At 45.1% G+C, this 20,072-nt stretch overlaps 1 protein-coding gene across 5 annotated transcripts in view; it reads right to left on the minus strand.

Moving 5' to 3' along the window:
• The window catches only part of PTPN3 (protein tyrosine phosphatase non-receptor type 3), a 1,694,656-nt gene that overhangs the window by 12,102 nt on the left and 1,662,482 nt on the right, over positions 1 to 20,072 (minus strand). For all 5 annotated transcript variants that reach the window (XM_069219598.1, XM_069219596.1, XM_069219595.1 and 2 more), the window contains one exon: positions 7,863 to 7,998. In XM_069219598.1, the coding sequence (XP_069075699.1) occupies positions 7,863 to 7,998 (136 nt within the window). The remainder of the gene's footprint in view (positions 1 to 7,862; positions 7,999 to 20,072) is intronic.

Here is a 20,072-nt window from a genome sequence, read left to right on the forward strand (position 1 = left end):
GGTGGGAGCACACTGCCTCACATCCCAACCCTCAGTTTGCCCGAAGGCATCATGGTAAAAGTAGAGCATGATAACACTTGCTTCAGTTCCACTCTTTAGTATTTTACGCCTGGTGCAGCCAGTGCTGTGTATCTCCAGGCATGTGCTTCAGGATAGTTGTTCTTCTTCAGTACGGAGCAAACACTTTCTTTTGGAGTGCTGGAAATGCTACTCAAAGTCTTCTAAGGTCTCTGTACCACTCACTGGGTGCAGGTGCATCAGCCAGAGCTCGTCAGCTTATTAGCTCAAGGGAACCTTTTCAAACGAAAAGAGGGCGAGAGCACACTGCCTCACATTCCAGCACTCAGTTCGCAACAATGCATCATGGTATGTGCAGTGCATGATTACACTTACTTCATCGACAGTCTTTAATTTTAGTTGAACCAGGAATTGAATGCCAGGACGTTAGGCAGTGTTCCCCAACCCTCTTTTTGCTTAAAAAGTCTCTCTTAAGCAAACAAACTGATGAGCTCTGGTAGATGCACCTATGTGCCAGTGAATGGTACTGAGACCTGAGAAGACTTTGGCAGTATTTCCCACAACCCCAGAAAGAAAAAAGCCTGCAGCTGTATTGATGAAGGACTAAAGCCAGAAACACAAACACATGTCTATACAGCACTAGCTGCACCAACAAGGGCAAACAACTATAGACTACCACTGAAGAAAGCGTGAACTTGTACTACATTTACCATAATGCACTGGGGCAAATAGAAGGAATTGAATGCTAGGATTGAATGCTGGGATGTTAGGGAGTGTGGCCCCACCATCAGTCTGTTAAAAACGGTTTAAACAATGTGGTCTTAAAGGATGGGACATATACCCTTGCACACTGAGAGAATATTTTTGTGACCAAAACTTGTCAAAATGGTGCCAAAAAGTTGAGGAAGGGAGCTCTGGATCCATGTATGAAGGGGCAGAAAGAAAGGAACGGACATCAGCACACAGCGCTGGCATGGGTATGTGTCTCTAAGCATCGTTTCTGGGTATGTCAAAGTCGAAGCGGAGCTGCAGAATGTTGAGAAAAATCTCTGCATCCAATCTAGTGCATGTGGGCATTCACAAGATGCTGTTAGATGTATCCATCAGAAAATTATATGCAAATATGGATAAGATGTACTAAATAATTTTGAGAACAGCAGAATGACATACCGTTCTGTTGTATGAGTAAAACAAGAAGGAAGAAGGAAGAAACTGCGAGTAAAATTAACAGCCCTAATTCTCTTCATTATCATACAGTAGTGATAACGACATGAGTAAACCACTGTTCCAGAGTCTGCTGAAATCTTCCTTAATCCAATGTAGTCAATTTGATGACTGCTTAAAGTCTCCACTGTACCTGTGCTTTAATTAAGCAAGACGTTTGGTCTTTGTGATCTTTACAGCTCTTTTCTGTTTATATTACCTCATATTCTTGCTAAACCCATGCCATTCATTCAGTGAAAGGCTCTTGGTGCTGATCAAAGTCTCGATTTAAAAAACAACACCCAGATTAAAAACAGTGCGGTGCAAGGATGGAAAGTTATTTTCTCCATAACTTTGTGAAGTTTTGTTATCAAGCTCTGCAAACTTTGTGACCTTAACAAACCTTCTAAATGTATTTAAAAAAAAGAAACAGCAGGAGAAATATTTGACTAAAGGTGATTTGAAGTAGAAGAGCTTTCCAAAAGCACTTTTTACAGGACAATTGACTTTCAAAAACATTTCATGAGAACACTTCTCACAAAAAGCATTTTTATGAGAAAAAAAAAGTAAATCTGAGAAATCTTTCCCACAAAATAAGAGAGGTAAAGTATAACAGCTTTGAGCAATTCTACACTTGTCTTTTTCCTTCACCTTATCTTATTCTTTTCCAGAACAACCATGATCATTATCAATCTACTCAGTGCAACCTTGGATCAATCTTACTCACTACAGACAATAGCAGTCACTCGCTACACTTGTGCTTTTTCGTAGTGCTTTAATCTTTGTGAATAACTATCATAATAGTGGTGCACATGAGATAGTTTAAGGCACTTGTACAAGGCGGTAATAGTAATGTTTTCCAAAACACTTATTTGAAATCTAAATTAGGACTCACAAGGCATCTCACTTTCCTAAACTTGACTTTTCATGTTTTCCTACTGACTACAGCTGTACTAAAATGGACAGCTAATGACAGGACCCAAATATTGGAAATACCTACACAAGTTATCCCTCTACAACTATAAATTTGCTCTTCAGGTTGTCTTACCCAGGCATCTCCAACAAGTAGCTCATAAGCTATTAGTAGCTCTCCATATCCTTGTGAGTAGCTCTCTTGTGTGCAGCCCAACCTACTACTATAGAAGCCTTTGCTTGGCTGAATTATCATATGTATGTCAACATTAAAATTCATATGTTTTAAAAGAAATGTGTGCATTTTGAGTACTGGTAAAGTACTGTTTGGATAAAAATGGTTGAATTTTCAATTTGAGTTGGAGAGATGTACTATTTACATTATTACCTTGGTACCATTATTGGTGCAGATACTGTTGTTTAGTATTACCTATTTAGAGGCATTCCAATCTATAACGTTCTTTTATTTTACTGCTAGCAATTCTGCCTAATGAACTGATGGGATCACTCCTGACAGTCATGGGTGGGGTGGTAACTACATCATCACTAATATTAGTAGCTCAGGATGAATGTCACTGAACATAAATACATCTTGTAACTGAAAAAGTTGGAGACCCCTTGTCTAGCCCATGCACACCACCACCTGGAGGTTGGACATTTAATATAAAATCAAGAAGTCAGCTATTTAAACACAGAGGAAAATGTTTTTACAAGCCTTGGCACAAATTTTTGAACAGCATGCTGGGAGCATGCAGGACATATTAAACTGTTCAGTGCAGGCATCACAACCCCCCCCACCACCATAGTGAAGGAACAGCACATCAGTAGACTGCTCCTGCGTCCAGTGGGTTTTTTGGGAACAGGATACCTTCCCCCATTTGACGGAGGCATCACTGAAAAGGGAAGAATTTCCCTTTCCACCGATGCCTTTCTTAAATTCCTGCTGGGATCACTCCTACGTCAATGGGAGTCCATCCTTTTGACTTTCATTAACCTTGGTTTAATCTGTTCCAGTTGCGGGCACTAGGCCCAGCCACACAAGTGGGACAGCGGTTTTACTTGGTCAAACTGGGTAATGGAGGGTGGTAGGAATTTTGTATTTCTGAAGTTTCCATTACAGAACTGTAAGGACAATATGTGAACTTAGGCAGAGTTTGAGGTTTACAGGGCTTTGTGGCTAAGAAAACATTGTGGCATCTATGCAAGGCACGCCATCCTGGAATTCCTTGAGTGTCTGCTTTTCAAAAATGATTGTGGTAGGCACGTTCTCATGGATGGCATCCAAGTATGACCCCAAATAGCACAGCTACCCCTGTCACTGATCTCTGCACCTAGGGTTTTATAGCCTTTTCTGCTGTTGTGTCTTGGCCCTCCTACATAAGTGGGGTACTGTAGTTATCAGGAATATGAGGAAACGCTGGTTGGTGTGAAACCAGCAGAACTCAGAACTTTCCTGCACAGAAATGTGAGGAAACTATGTTTTTACCCAAAATGTAAGGTTTGAAACACTTCTGGGTAAAAAAAACCTCTTGAGATCCACGCACGCCACACCACTCTGGCCTCCTTTGGGTGCCTAGTTTTCAGAAATGCGCAGCTTTGCTAGATTTCCCTAGGTGTCTGTTGGCTAGGCCCCAAAATCCACAGCTAACCAAATTGCAAAAAAAGGGTCAGTGTTCAGTGAAAAAGTTAATGCATCCATGTTGCATATTGAGCCGTTTCCTGTCATGGAGGCTAGGCTCATCCACACAAGTGATGTACCATTTTTATTAGGAGATTTGAAGAAACACTGGGTGGTAGGAAATGTGGGGCTTCCCCCAGATTCCAGAACTTTCATCACAGAAATATGAGAGAAATTAGTCTTTTTGTAGCCAAGGTTTGAGTTTGGCTAGTCCTTCAGGTTAAAAAACCTGGTGAGAGCTATGGCAAGTCATGGCACCCTGAACACCCCCAGGTGTCTAGTTTTTATAAATGTTTGCATATGGTAGGTTCTTTTAGGTGGCAGCTGAGCTAGGGCCCATGACCTGCAGCTGCCCACAGTGTAAAAAAGCATGAATTCTGCTGGGCAAAATATGGCATCACTAGGTTTCATTTTGTGTGCATTGCGTTACTGATGGTAGGCCCGGACAAACAACTGGGTACCATTTTTAACTGGAGAGGTGTGGGAATGAAGAATAGTATAACATTTCTTAATACCAATTTCATTTCCCCACTTTTTTGGCTTCCAAATGTAAACTAGCGTGGAAGAAGAAGCCATTTTGCAAATTGCCCTCTGAACCACATGCTGGTACAGGTACCTACAAATTTAGAGATGTACAAACAACTACTGCTCCTAAACTCACTTGAACATGTCAGAAATACATAGGTTTCCTTCATAACTGTAGGAAGCTGGCTCTCTATAAAGTGCACTAAAATGAAGCACCCTGTGCAGAGAGTCCAGTGGATCCCCAAATGCTTGCAGAGGCAGAAATAGAAAGGTCCAGTGCCCTATTTGTGGTAGTGTGGGCGAGCAGTAAGGCCTATCAAAAAGTTGTGTTAAGCATTTGTTTTTCTCACAAAGGCAATAAATGAGAATAAATCAGAGACCAATTTAGAAAAATAATAGTTGCTTTCATATATGTTTTGAACCAAAGAACCTCATTACGAGGTAAGCAGTTTGTAAAATAAAAATACTTTTCAATTTAAAAAATCAACCCAGTGCAAGTTGCACTCTTCAATGTTAATCTATGGGCCGAAAACATGTATGAAGTTTTGCAGGTAAGTACACGACTTACAAATCCAGCCGTCGAGGTTTTAGGTCAACACCAGGCATGATTCAAATCAGGTGTCAGAGGTTGGTCTCCTGGAGTTGAGATAAGCCCCTGGAGGGGAGAGGGAGGGGGTCTCCTGGAGCTGAGGCAAGTACAAAGGGGCTGAAAGTCAGCACAAAACTTACACCCTCAGTGGTACAGGGGTGGCCAGGTGCAGAGTGCCAAAAGAGAGTCGGGAACCCAACTTTATTCAATGGATGAGATCAGTTTCAGAAATAGACTGCAGGCTCTGGCCAGGAGGCCAGGGAAGCACAACTCACAGCTTCTCAGGTGAGTAGAGATACAAGGAGTCTTGGGGACATCGACGGTCCAGCTCCTCAAGGGCCAGGGGCTCTGGATGTAGGGGTGTCTTTTGGCGTCAGAAACAGCTTACCGGGCGGGTCGCAGCGGTTTCTTCTAGACAGGTCCGCTTGTCCCCGGATGTTCTTGGTCTTAATTCAAGACAGGCAGTCCTCCCAAGGCTTTGGAGGTTGCTGGGCTGCAGGACAAATCGTATTTTGTGTGCAGGCTTTTTGAGGGCTGCAGCCAGGCCAGTAGGGCTGGGGCCAAGTCAGTTGGTGTCTTCAGTCTTCTCTGCTGGTGCGACTTGTGTTGTGCGGATCGTCCCAGGTCGACAGGAATCTGAATTCAGTGGTTCAGGGGTGCCACCTAAATACTGAACTTATGGGCATTACAGGGAATGCCAGGTTGTAGCCAATAGGCTACTCCCCTTTAGGGTGACTACACCCTTCTTATGACCACTTCCTTTGGAAAGAGGGCATAACCCTAACCCTACTGACCTAATTCCTTCCAAACAAGAAGGAGGAGCTTAAAAAGTAAAGCCCACTTCAACTCATCCACCTTAGAAGTGGGAGTGGCATGAAGTGGTCAGTCCTCCTAATTTAACTAATTTTCACACCTGTGCTGTCGCAAAAGTGGGGTCAGGACAGGGGGATGATTATCTCCACCATAAGGAGAGACCTGGGTCGCATTACAAAGGTGCCAAGGCCTTTGAAGCTCCCCACCCTGGAATGTACATCCTGTCTGGGAGAGGAGGTCACACCTCTGCCCAGAGCAGGCAGGGTGCCAGAGTTCTTTCTAAGGTGGCTGCTCTGGTTTTGACCAGCCAGTGGCCAAGCTAGGATTTGGTAGGTTTTATGGGGACACCTCTAAAGGGCCCTCTGAGTTCATGTATTAATAAATCCATCACTGGATTAAGTGAGGGTTTATTAATACAAGGATCTTGATACTACACATCCCTATTTTCAGTGAAGCCATCATGTAGCTGGGGAATTCTTAATGACCAGTGTCCAGCACATGTACATAAAATGACTTCCCTGTTCATTCACTATATCTGAGAATCGACAAAGACATAGCCGGGCCATATCTGCTCAAGCAGGTATGCCCTCACTTTTAATACAATGCACCCTGCCTTTAGGGCTGGAAGGCATGCTATAGGGGTGACTTACATAAAGTGCATGCTGTGTAAAAGGGGTCGGGCACACAGGCTGTGTGCTATGTCAGGTTTTCATTTTAGTTCTGCACCAAGACACGCAGCCTGCGAAAGCAGCACTGGGTGCACTTAGTGAGGGGATCCCTGGGGGTGGTACAATTCGTACTGTAGCCCCCATGGGCCTTCCTTTAGTACCCCATGCCCTAGTTAACAGGGATACCATTTAATAGGGACTTATAGTGGTAGCTAAAAGTTTGCCTATCAGGGAAAAGGACTGTGCAGTTTTGGGGAAAGAGATCTGGCACTTGGGACCTGTTTAGAAGGGACCCAGTGCAATTCCAGTCAATATTGCAACAGAATCCAGGCAAAAAGTGCATGTGGAGGGATGACCATGTCTAAGAGGCACTTTCCTACAATAACCATTTCTTACTTTTATATTGTACCATATGAATTGCTCTATATTCAGTATACAATGAAAAACATTTTTAGGTGCAGCTCATTTGTTGGCTCTTGGTACCTCAGATTCTTGGAGCAACCAACGAACACTATATATCCCTGCAACCAGAGGGGTCTAGCAGTCTTAACGGTGTATTGCTTTTTTAAATTGGCTGTCACAACAAGAATTTACAGATGAAAACATTGTAGAAAATTGTTGTTTTTTACGACTCATTTTTAATAAAAAAAAATAATTTCAAGTAAGCTCCTTTGGAAAAAAAAACTTGAAGAATCTACATAGATGACCCCTTGATACATTCAGAGTTTTGTTTACATTTCAGAAATATATAGATTTCTAGCATCAGCCATGGGATTTCAACCATGTTATCACCACAAACTGGAAATAGGTTGAAAGAACAAAATTTGGAAAAATGAGCTTCGTCTTAGGAAAATGCCAAGCCTGTGATAAAAGAATTGGTTTTCTGATATAGCTCTGCATGTTCCTAAAAGCTGGGAAGATGGTGATTTTAGCCCAGAATAAAATCTTTAGTTTATGCCATTTTTAGAGGAAAAAAGAACACTTTTTGTGGAGCACCCTTTGCCATTTCCCTCCCCCCCCCACCCCACCTAAATTTAGCTGTATTTTGTCCATATTCTCAACCTCTTCCATGGGAATCCATACACCCTGGGTATATTTAAGATCCTCATGATGCTAGGAAGAAAGAATAAACATTTGGAGTAGATACCTTCCGTTGAATAAAGGTTATAGAGGCGTAAGCACCAAGTACCACTAATAGCCAAACAAGGCCTCAGTACTGGGGTGGAGAAGCCTCATCAGTTAAGGGGTTAAACAGTTAAGAAATTGCTGTAAACAAATCTTAATGCAAGTCAAATTGCCTAATTAATTCATACTGTACATTTGTAGACAATGACGAAGACAAGGTAACTTGCAGGCCTTTAAGTTACAAGCACACACAAATTTGATGACAGCAGTAGGAGCCTAGGAAGCAAGGACTAATGAACTACAGCACTGCATTTTTGTTATGTTTACTTACAGATGTTTGCACCATCATGGCACGCTGGTCTCTCATCTGCCGCACAATATCCAATGGATAAACAGGTTGGTTGCTTTCAATTAAACACATGGCAGTTTCCATGGTAACCAGTACACCTGTGCGGCCAATTCCAGCGCTGTAAAGTTATGGTAAAGGTTATGAAGCTATCAGTCGGATTTATAAACACACATCTCTAGAGCAGCTTTTGAACACCAGTGAACCGTCACTATCGCTATCCGAACTAGCACATAACTTACTTGTGAACATGATTTTGTGACAACCTTTACTATACAGTTGAAAATTCTGGCATATCCCAAGTTTAATGTTGATTAAATTAATGAGTGAACTTTCGAACAGCATCTTTGAAAACTGTCATGGGCACAAACACCACACCCCCCATTATTTGATGAGGAAGTCAATCACTCGAAGAGACACAACTCCTGACCATCGAAAATACACACTACTAGTATATATTTGTCATGTTATTCTTTCCTTTAAACAAGCTCAAAGTATTAATTTCCTACTCATATTTATAAGGAGGCTGTCTGCTCAATAGGTTGGATACCATATTCTAAACACTAAAGGAGGAAAGCAATACTGATACTGTTCTGATTTTGCCCTGTAGGCAAAAAGAATTTAAATTCTAGCAAATTAGAAATTATTTTTAGCCCTTCTTTTTCAGACACTCTATCACTTACGAGAGCGAGGAAAAGAGATGACAATCTTAGATATGGTCAACAAGCTATTAGAGAACTGTGAGAAGCACAAGGAAGACCTTTAGATGTTTGTACTGAAGATTTTCTTTCCAGGGTCACTGAAATTGTGGTTATCTTTACCTTTCGATACTACGAGATGCATTAAGCTGTTAGTTCTCACGCTTTTAAGCACATCAGTATGATGATACTCTTTAACAAAATTAAGTTTCTGAGAAGGACATTAGTTGCTTATTTGATAGGGGGCACCAGACTGTAATAGGTGTTCCGATAATCCAGGCCCCCTGATATACCTACATACAAAAATTGTTGTCCAAAGATTTTCTTTTTTGACTTGTGCTTTTGGATCATTAGAGAACTAATTTAGCTTAGGTAGACATTGCTGATCTGGCCGATTATTTTCTTTACGGCATTTTAAAAAATTGCAGATGTGTTGCAGTGATGATGTAAGATTTTAGGAACCATGAGACCTATATACTTCATTTTGGTGTCAAAACATAGGTTTTGGGGGTCAAGTGGGCTTACAGAGACAGAAAATAACTCATTGGTAGTAATGGCTATGAAAGGCAAGACAGTTCTAAGAAGACATTTTGGGCGAGATGTAGGAAGAACGGCGAAAAATGCAGTTTGGGAGGCGCAAAAGGCCTAACGCGATGCACAACCGCAAATTGCGAGTCGTAATTTGTGGCTGCGACTCGCAAATAGGAAGGGGTGTTCCCTTCCTATTTGCGACCGCATCGCCATGCAGAGTTGGTTTGGGACCGCGAATGCGGTCGCAAACCAACTCGCAGTTACCATCCACTTGAAGTGGATGGTAATTCATTCGCAAAAGGGAAGGGGTCCCCATGGGACCCCTTCCCCTTTGTGAATGCCATTGAAAATATTTTTTCAGAGCAGGCAGTGGTCCTATGGACCACTGCCTACTCTGAAAAAAATGAAACTAAATGGTTTCGTAGTTTTTTCTTTTTGCAGCTCGTTTTCCTTTAAGGAAAACGGGCTGCAAAAAGATTTAAAAAAACAGCTTTATTCAAAAAGCAGTCACGGACATGGTGGTCTGCTGTCTCCAGCAGGCCACCATCCCTGTGAGTGCCTAGACTCACTATGGGGTCGCAAAATGCGACCCACCTCATTAATATTCATGAGGTGGGTGTTTGCGACCCCATAGCGAGTCGCAGAAGGTGTCTGAGACACCTTTCTGCATTTCATTTTGCGAGTTGCAAATTTCGAGTCGCTAGTACTCCCAATTTGCAACTCGGAAAATGAAACCTACCTACATCTGGCCCTTTAAGTTCTAAAATGCACACCATTTTGAGATGCACTAGTGTGTCCTAGAGTGAATAAGGCTGTATCTATTTGGAATGCCTTTTCCAAAACCGCATTGGACACATCTTTGTGACAATAGTATAGAAGCAAATAATTGGGCGTTGTTGCCAGAATCTTCAATGTCTTAATTGTCAAAAGTCCTAGCTGTGTGAAGTCAAATTCTTCATCGTGTCATGGAATGTCCCAAGCCCAAGTAGACCTTTAGCTAACAAACGTTTCATTAGTTTTGTTCAACAATTTGGCATCCTTAACTTGCAAAAGAATTGGCTTGGTGATGAAAATATAGATAATTCAGAATTGTACAATATTTGAATAGCTTCCCTCTAAGCCTACCAAAGAACACATGAATTCTGGTTTATTAATGCCAATTTTATGCTCACTCTCAATCTTAAGAAGTGAATGTGTTTGTATATAACTTTGTGGTTAGTCACGCACATCACAAAGATGCCAATTGGAAAAAGGTTTTATATGGTGGTGGTGGCAGTCTATTTCCCCAACATTACATTCTGAGACCTTAATTGTAGAATAAGAATTCCTGTTTAATAACCAGTCACCTAATAGACTCAAGTCCATAGTGATTATTGGTGAAGATTAACACAAAGATGGGATATCATTATGATTATCAAGCATCATGAAGGATTACAAGGCTTTGGGGATAGAACATTCCCTATTTATTATTCTTACTTCCTGCTTCACGGGCCACACAATTCTGCCATACTTCAAATCTTCTTCCAAAATGCTTAATGGAAGAGTCCCTGGGAATATCACTGGTAATGATTCATGCTGCTCTGCGATTAGTTCCTCACAACTAAATTAAACCTTTAACAGTGGTGATCAACCAAAAACAGCTGTCACTTCTACTTATCCTTGGATCAGCATACTAATGGCGAATAAGTTACTTACCTTCTCAAACGCCTTATCTAGCAGAGACTATATCTAGCAGCAGATTTCTTACCTTTGAATTATCCCAACGCATCAGACTGAATAAGGAAGATTTTTCGTGAGTAGTACCACTGTGTGCCGGTAGCAGGTGACATTTGGCTCCACGTGATGTCATTGTCGTACATGCCGGAAGTGATGTTCATGTGTCTATGAAGGCGGTGCGCTGACGTAATTTTCTTTTTGCGACTTTTCACGCCAGGAGTGTGGAGCCACAAAGAACACTCACCACTGGTGTGGAAAACTAGTGACCTTAAATGGTAATAGCTCTGTCCCTAGAAATCTGTTCACAGAGCGGGTTGGATGGGTGGGTCGGTAAGAAATCTGCAGCTAGATATAGGCGGTCATTCCGACCTTGGCGGGCGGCAGTCGCCGCCCGCCTGGCGGGAACCGCCAGAAGACCGTACCGCGGTCAAAAGACCGCGGCGGTCATTCTGTCTTTCCCGCTGGGCTCGCGGGTGACCGCCAAAAGGCCGCCCGCCCGCCCAGCGGGAAAGCACCAGCAACGAGGAAGCCGGCTCCGAATGGAGCCGGCGGAGTTGCTGGTGTGCGACGGGTGCAGTTGCACCCGTCGCGATTTTCAGTGTCTGCTAAGCAGACACTGAAAATCAATATGGGGCCCTGTTAGGGGGCCCCTGCAGTGCCCATGCAAGTGGCATGGGCACTGCAGGGGCCCCCAGGGGCCCCACAACACCCGTTCCCGCCAGCCAGGGTCTGGCGGTGAAAACCGCCAGAACCAGGCTGGCGGTAAGGGGGTCGGAATCCCCATGTCGGTGCTGCTTGCAGCGCCGCCGTGGAGGATTCACAGGGGCAGCGGGAAGCCGGTGGGAAACCGCCTGCTTCCCTTTTCTGACCGCGGCTTTACCGCCGCGGTCAGAATAGCCCCAGAAGCACCGCCAGCCTGTTGGCGGTGCTTCCTCCGTCCCCTACCCTGGCGGTCTCAGACCGCCAGGGTAGGAATGACCCCCATAATCTGTAACAGATAAGGCATTTCTAAAGGCAAGTAACTTGTTCATCTGATAGAGACTTCTAGCCACAGATCCCTTACCTCAGAATGAATACCCAAGCAATACCATCTCTGAGGTGGGTCTGCAGACCAATTTCAGATGAGGAAGTCCTGCAGGATCAAACTGGCAAAAGGCCCATCCTGACAGACCTGAATGCCCAGGAAGTAGTGTGTAGTGAACATGTGCAATGAGGTTCACATTGCTGCCTGGCAGATGTTCTGACCCAAACTCTGCATGCTAATGCAGCGGCCACAGCTTTTGCTTTGGTGGAATGAGCTTGCAAGCCCTCAAGGGACAGCTTTTTGGCCAGTGCGTAGGAGATTTTAATGCATAGTACAACCCATCAGGAGATGGTCTGCTTCTGCACGGCCCATCCTTTCTTCGCTCCAACATACCCCACTTAGAGTTGGTCATTCATCTGGAACTCTTTTGTGTGGTCAAGGCAGAACAACAGAGGTCTTTTTGGGTCCAGACAGTGAAGTTGCTCCTCTTCTTTAAAGGCATGTAGAGGAGCGTAAAAGGTAGGCATGGGGACAGACTGGCCTACTTGAAATGGAGTGAACACTTTTGATAGAAATTAGACCCCAGTGTGAAGCACCAGTTTTTCAGGCTGAACGAAGGGGTATGGAGGCTTGGATGATAAAGCCTGAAGCTCACCGATTCTTCGGGCAGATGTTATCGCCACGAGGAAGGCTGTCTTGATCGTAAGGAGCCTGAGGGGACAATTCTGAAGTGGCTCAAAGGGAGTACACATAAAAAAGTTTAAGAACAAGTTAACACAAACTTAAGGTCCCTCTGAGACATGATAAATGGCGAAGGAGGAAAGAGATAAACAATACCTTTCAGAAACCTATGCACACCAGGGGACTCGAAGAGGGAAGACAAGTCAGGCAACCACAAAAAGCAGAGATAGCCTTTATGAGTGCCCAGAACAGAGCCCTGCTGGGTAAGAGAGAGAATGAAAAGAAGAGCTTGATAAAAGAGAGGCAAAAAAGGTATCAATGTGTTTTTCTGCATACCTTGCCAAAAATTCTTTCCAACAGCAGGTGTATACCATCTTGGTGGAGGGATACCAGGCTGCTAAGATGACATTGCAGACTTCAGGAGGAAGTCCAAAAGCTGTCAACTATCACCGTTCAATCTCCTTGCAAGAAGGTGGAGACTAGACAGGTTTGTGTGGAGAACCTTCCTCTGCTGCTGTGACACAAGATCCTCCCAAATGGGCAGCCTGATCGGAGGACTGATAGCCATGCTCAAGATCTCGGAATACTAGACTTTCTGTGCCCAGTCCAGAGTCAGAAGTATGACTTGGGCCTGGTTGTTCTAGATCTTCTTGAGAACTTTGGGCACGAGTGGTATTGGTGGAAAGCGTCTCCGCGTGAGAGCCGCCTTGGAAACTCCAGCATGCAAAAGTGGTGACTGGCGTTCTTGGTAGAGGTGAACAGATCTAACCAAGGAACTTCCCACTGCTGAAAAAGACCTTGCGCAACTTCCGGTTGGAGACATCATTTATGGTCTGCTAGGCATTGTCCACTGAGTTCATCCAACCTTGTGTTCAATGAACCCACCAGGTGTTGAACCACCAGAGATATGCCCGCATGTTCCAGCCATGTCCAGAAGAGCAGGGCCTTTTGACAAAGGGTCCATGATCACACACGCCCTGTTTTTTGCAGTACCACATGGCGGTGGTGCTGTCTGTTAAGACCTGCACTAGCCTTCCCTTGATGGAGAGTAGAAAGTCTTTCTATGCCAATCTGATATTTTGGAGCACCAACTGGTTGATGTGGAGTCTGGATTCTGCAGGAGCCAGAGGCTTCTGATCTCCATCTCTTCCAGATGGCTACCCTATTCCAGGAGTGATACATCTGTCACTACTGTCAGATCTGGTTGGGGACGGGAGAGGGGCATGCCGCTGACTCATTTGCAGTTTGTTAGCCACAACTGCAGATCTTTCGCAGCTCCCTTCGAGATCTTGACCATGTTGGAGAGACTCCCCTGTTGCTGTGCCCATTGGAACTTCAGGTCCCACTGCAGAGCCCGACAGGCCAACGTGCAAGTGTTATGAACACGAAGTGTTACGAACAGGATGCCGGAAGCCATGATTCGCAACAGCCTCAAAGTCTCCCTCACCGAAATACAAGATAGAGGCTGAAACACCGGTATCAGCCTGAATATCCAGGACTCACCATTCGGGAGGATGACTTCAGCACGCTGATAGTGAACCGTAGCGAATGCAAGAGGTCCGCTGTAATCTGAAGATGAGAGACAACAGTCTGGGGCTAGCTCGCTTTCAACAACCAGTGTTCGAGAAAGAGGAAGACTGGCATCCCTAATCTCTGCAGATGAGCTGCAACCACAGCCATCACCTTGGTGACCACCCGAGCAGTACTGGTAAGGCCAAAAAGGAGCACAGTAAACTGAAACTGCTTTTGGCCTTCCGTGAATGCCTGTGGGCAGGTAGCATGAGAATGCAGAAGTAGGAAATGTTATGTAAGTTCAATGCTACCATTCAGTTTTTTGGAACCAGGGAAGACAGGACCTGAGCTATCATGAGCATTCTGATCTTCTCCTTCTTGAGGAAATAATTGAGGGGACAAAGGTTTCTGTCCTTTTTTGGCACCAGAAAGTAGCAGAAATAGAAAATGCAACCCACTTCTGGCTTCAGCACCCTCTCTCTGGCTCCCTTGGCCAAAAGAGCTGTGACTTCCTGGTGGGGAAGGGATAGGTGATCCTCCGTCAGCCTGTCATACGATGGTGGCATGGGTGAAGAGTAGTCACAAAGGGGAGGGAGTAGCCTCTTCAGACAATTCACAAAACCCATGTGTCCAATGTTATGGACTGCAAGTGGGGCAGGTGATGGTGTATCCTGCCACCAACTCAACTGGATGTCCATATGGTATAAGGGCAGATTAGAATGGTTTGGAGGGTGTGGCTGCCGAGGGGTGGTTGACTGACTTGACCGCTGGCTGCCCGACCTATGAGGTCTGTTGGTATCTCGCCTCAGCCACGCAGAGCCTAGGGAGCATGTGCAGCATGGCGGCTGTGAAGGTAAAGGCAGGGCTGGAAACCCCATCTGTGAATATGAAAGGAGCGAAAGGCAGATTGAGGGTGACGAGGGGCCACAGAATTGCCCAAGGAGCTGGCCATAGCCCTGCTGTCTTTGAAGTGCTCCAGCACCAAATCTGCCTTGCCTTTTAGAGACAGGAGCTATCAAAGTGAATGTCCACAAGAGAGGATAGGACACCCTCAAACAAATAGCTGTACTCAACCAGCAGTGGCACCTCAAGGCCACTGTCAATAAAACAGCTCTGCCCAGTGAGTCAGTCGTGTTAAGTCCACAGCATATGGCTTAAGTCCCTACATCTCTCCCATTGACCACAGCCTAAGAGAGTATGGCCTGGGCCTCCTCCAGGACTGCTGGCAGCACCTGTGCCAATGTGTCCCACAAGGTGTGGAAGTAGCAGCCAAAAAGGCATGTGGTGTTTATGGACAAGGCCAGGCTGGTGAATGAAAACATCTTGTTTTCCCAAAGTGCCCAGCCTCTTGGATCCACTATCCAGGGGTGTGGTAGGGAATGCACCATGATTTACATGGAAAGTAGAGGCTTGGACCACAAAGCTCTCTATGGTAGGGTGTTGGGTGAGGAAGTTGGGGTTCCGCTGGAGTGAGGCGATGGTGGCTGGCAATCATCCTGCTCACAGGAGCCCCTGTGTTGGGTTTGGACTATGTCCCCAGTAGGACATCAGTGAGGACTTTGATTATCGGGAGTGGCTTGACTGCCACGGAGGGTAGACTGAGGTCCAGGACATCGTCTGCCCTTCGCACCAACATTGCAAAGGGTATTCTTCAGGGTCCAGTGAGCCCTACCAATACTCCCTAAGCCCTAGCCTGTACGAATTGGACTGAGGCTTCAGCCTGGATAGTATGGTTCCACTTGGTGCCATAGGCAGCATCAGTTGACACCCTTTTGGAGTTGGGAATGAGGATTGGGGCAGCACCGCAGAAGGCCGATAGGGGCATCGGAGCCAGCACCTGAGAAGGTTGACATGGTATGACCGACATTGGTCCTGATCTAGGAATGGATCCAAGGGACCCTACTAGTGTCAACTCCGTAGCAGTCAGCCCGGCACCAGAGGGGGGGTCTCTTCTGAAACCTTGGGGCTCGAAGGCACGCCGGAGGTAATGGGCTGAACATATAAGAGGCGCATGGCCAGGCCTCGATGCATGATGAAGTCAAAGATCTCCTCAACTTCTTCTTTTTCTTCTGGGTTAACTTTGAAAGCAGCAAAGATCTTGGGCTCTGCAATCAATCCCTGCACCTTCCTCTCATTCAGAATTTGGATCACATGTCGAGCTGCCAGAAACTTGAGGGATCACTCCCTCAAGGCTTTTGGGTTCATGGAGCGGCAATCAGCACAGGCCTTTGGGTCATCATTGGGAACGAGGCACCAAAGGCCTACAAGGTGTGGGTCCATCATCAACATCAATCAGTTATAGGCGCCTCAGGGGTTGGAGCCAGCCTTTCTGAAGGACATCCCTGCCAGACAAGGAGAAAACCACCTTAAAAAGAGTTCACAAAATGTAAAAAAAGGTAGTAAAAAAACGACTAGGGATAGCTCTTTTCCGGGTCTGGGCAGACTGGCATGGGGCACTGCAAACATCACTTCTGGCGTGGACGACACCACTGATGTCATGTGGAGCCAAACAATGCCACCTACCAGCCCCGCAGGGGTACTGCTCACAAAAAATATTCCGGATCCAGTCTGACACCTAGGGATAATTCTACATTAAGGAAATCTGCGGCTAGAAGTCTCTATCAGATCTTGCATCCTACTGGCAATGATGTTTGCTTGTTGTCTTCTGCTCATCTTTCATACCTCCAACCTATTAAATGGATCAATCTTCTATATACTAACGCCATGGGGAGGGGCACGCATCAGCCCCCACATTCCTTCCAGCTATTCCATTTCTTGTGGCACCAGGCAGGGTTGTCCACTGTCTCCTCTCCTTTTTATTGGCGATAGACCCTCTAGCACAAAGTGTTAGACAGTCGGCAGCTGGCTGGTGCATTCTACAGGGACCCCGTCAACATGCAGTGTCACTGTATGCAGACTATATAATTACATGTAGGAGACTACACTATGGACCTCACACCTCTAGCCACCCTACTTACAATTATTTAGGAATCTCTCTGGCCTACCTGTGAACCAAGCCAAATCTCATGCCTTTGCCTTCCGTGACTGCCTCCTTGGGGATGTGTTGCCACTGGGCCCACACACAATACACATAGCCCCACAAGCGTTTCACTACATTGGGGTACAGATATACAGGACCACCACAGACCTACTAGAGGGTAAACGTACCAAGGCAATTACCTCTCTCTGCAACCAGATACGGTTTTGGGTCACAGTGCCCCTTTCAGCAGCAGCTGGTTTGCCCTCTCAAAGCTGGTGATGCTGCCTCACCTCTTATACTTTTTTGTAAACCTGCCCATACTGTTGCTGGTGTCTTGCTTCAAACAGCTTCATTCTTTACTTATAGACCTAGTTTGGTGATCAGGCAGGCACAAAGTGAGACTGGCCAAATTACAACTGCCACCGACAGGGAAGGGGGGGGGGGGGTTGGGCGGGGGGGTTCTGGTCGCCCCAGGACTTCCAAACTTATTGTTAAGCAGGCCAGTTGCAGCAGTTGTGTAATTGGCTTGCGGGCTCCACCTTACTGAAATAGACTTCACACTACATATGCTGCATACAAGAAAACTGAACACACTTATTACCAGGAGTCACTCGCCCCTCTATTGCCACTCATAAGCCATTCACTTACATAGTGGAATCAGACACTGAACTATACAGTACCCCCCTCCTCGTACGCACCCAACATACCACTGAGGGGACTGCAGACACCGGTGGGCCCAATCACGGCTGCTGGGCTGGAGTCTGGGAGGTTAGTGGGTATCCATACGGTTGGGGACATGTGTCTTGACTGGGAGCTTGCTACTCACCAATAAATTATACATTATGTATTTGCAAGCACTGGGCACCAATGGGGGTGGAACCAGAGACACACTCTATTGTGCACACAGTGAACAAGATGGGTAGTGGTCATCAACTCGTGAAGTGGCTGTACAGAGGCCTACGCACACATCTACATATTTCCCTGGCTCCTCCCTCGGCTCGGTGGGAAGAAGACCTAGGTCGAGGTGTGAATGACAAAGACAGGCACTTTACCCTTGAGTACACCACCAAAATTACCGTAATTCCTGATTCAAATTCATCCAATTTACATTGTTACACAGAGCTCATTTCACGCCACTCAAGATACATAAAATCTACCCTGCAGCGCACTGTAGATGTCCCAAGTGTCAAACCAACCCAGCAGATCTAGTATATATGCTATCATCATGCTCTTCCTTGCAGGTTTACTGGTCGGACATACACACTGTTCTAGTGGATATAGCTGGGACCCCTCCCACTGGACTTCAGTGCAACACTATTAGAATTGTATCTGCACCCCAAAACCTCCAAGACCCTATCCTGCTTTGTGGATTTAGCACTTTTGCTAGCTAAGTGACAAATCACTAGGTGGAGGAAATCCCCCTGGGCCCCGTTAGTGACTCGGTGGCGTGAGAAAGTTATACACTGGAGCACAATTGAAGGGCAGTGAGGAATATCGTGGACTCAGGAAACAACCAATAACCATCGAATGAGATGCCCTTTTTGAAAAATTCTGGCCTCAGGCAGACAAGAGCCAAAGCATCCCCTGAGACTGACCAGAATCAAATACATTTCCTTGACTATCCCCCTGAAAAGTCACTGAACTTATGCTACATAACCGATCCGACCTGTGCACTCGGTGAGATCACGACTCCATGTGGCCCCCTCGTGGACCCCATGCCTCTCCCCTTAAGGCACTCCCACAAAATGAAACAGTCTATCCAATTGCATTACACAGATTACTTGGGTTTAGGGCGGGGGGTATGTTCATGTTGATATATTTTCTCCTTGTTTCTCTCCTTTTTTCTTTATCTTTTTGAACCATACAGAATTCCATTATCCTGGGAGTGGATTTCTTAGATATGTTAAGATTTTTCTCTGCATATACATTTATGTAACAAGTCACTACACTATCCTGTGCGCTAATTACTGGGAAGACTTACTCAGTATAACTTGAGAAAGAAACAGCTATTGTGAATGTCAATATCTTTTTCCTTTTCCCCTGTGAACATCAAAAAAATGTTTTAAAAAAATTGTATATTGATAACAAGGGAGATTTTTAAATTAAAAATGTCTTATTGCGTGGGAATTGTGGATCATAATTAAATGGTAGGCAAGGGTCTGCTTGATTTAGTTTTTTCATTGACATATTTTTCTTGCGAAGGCTACTAGGTTTCCCTGTAATTAAACTGAGGACTGCAATTCTACAGCTGACTATATCTGCACTTTAAACAGCTCATGGCTATCTTGATTCAGTTTTATAAGAATGTCCAGAAAAAAATCCTACTTATTATTGATGAGCTAATGCATAAAGGTTTCCCTGAAGAACAAATTACTTACTTTTGGTTACGCTTTTCTGTTAGAAACTCTTTCTAAATTCAGATTCCTTACCTTAGTATATTCCCCAGACATCAGACTGGATCTGTAAAATCTTGAGCATTACCTCTGCGCAGTGGTAGATGGAGCCATCAGTTCCACATAAATGTTGTTCACATATTCCGTGCCCACAGACACTGAGCCATATCAGAATGTTGGTTACCAGTGTGCTGGATCTGATAGAACCTTCCATATGAGGAAGTGCAATTCACAGAGTGGGAAGGACAGTAGGGTTGGTAAGGAATCTGCGGACAGATAGAGTCTCTACGAAAAAAGGAGTTACTACAGGTAACTTCTCCTGGAGGAGACCTCTAACCTCAGATTCCTTATCATAGAATAGATAAAACACCAATAAACACCTCGGCAGAGAGGCTGCAAACTGACTTAAATCAAGAAGTCTTGCAGGACTAACCAGGCAAACTTCCCCTCTCGACTGACCTGGCCATCCAGGCAGTAGTGCTTCATGAAAGTATGAAGAGAAGCCCACATGGCTGCCTGGCCAAATAAAGAGACAGGGACTACCGCAGTAGTTGCAGCCTTGACTCAGGCAGAGTGATCCCTCAAGTCTTCTGGAGGGTGCTTCCTCGCCAATGCGTACTCAAGAGATTTACTCTTCCTTACTCCAGGAAATCCAACAAA

This window comes from Pleurodeles waltl, chromosome 2_2 (genome assembly GCF_031143425.1).
Source record: "Pleurodeles waltl isolate 20211129_DDA chromosome 2_2, aPleWal1.hap1.20221129, whole genome shotgun sequence".
In the NCBI taxonomy this organism is placed as follows: Eukaryota; Metazoa; Chordata; class Amphibia; order Caudata; family Salamandridae; genus Pleurodeles; species Pleurodeles waltl.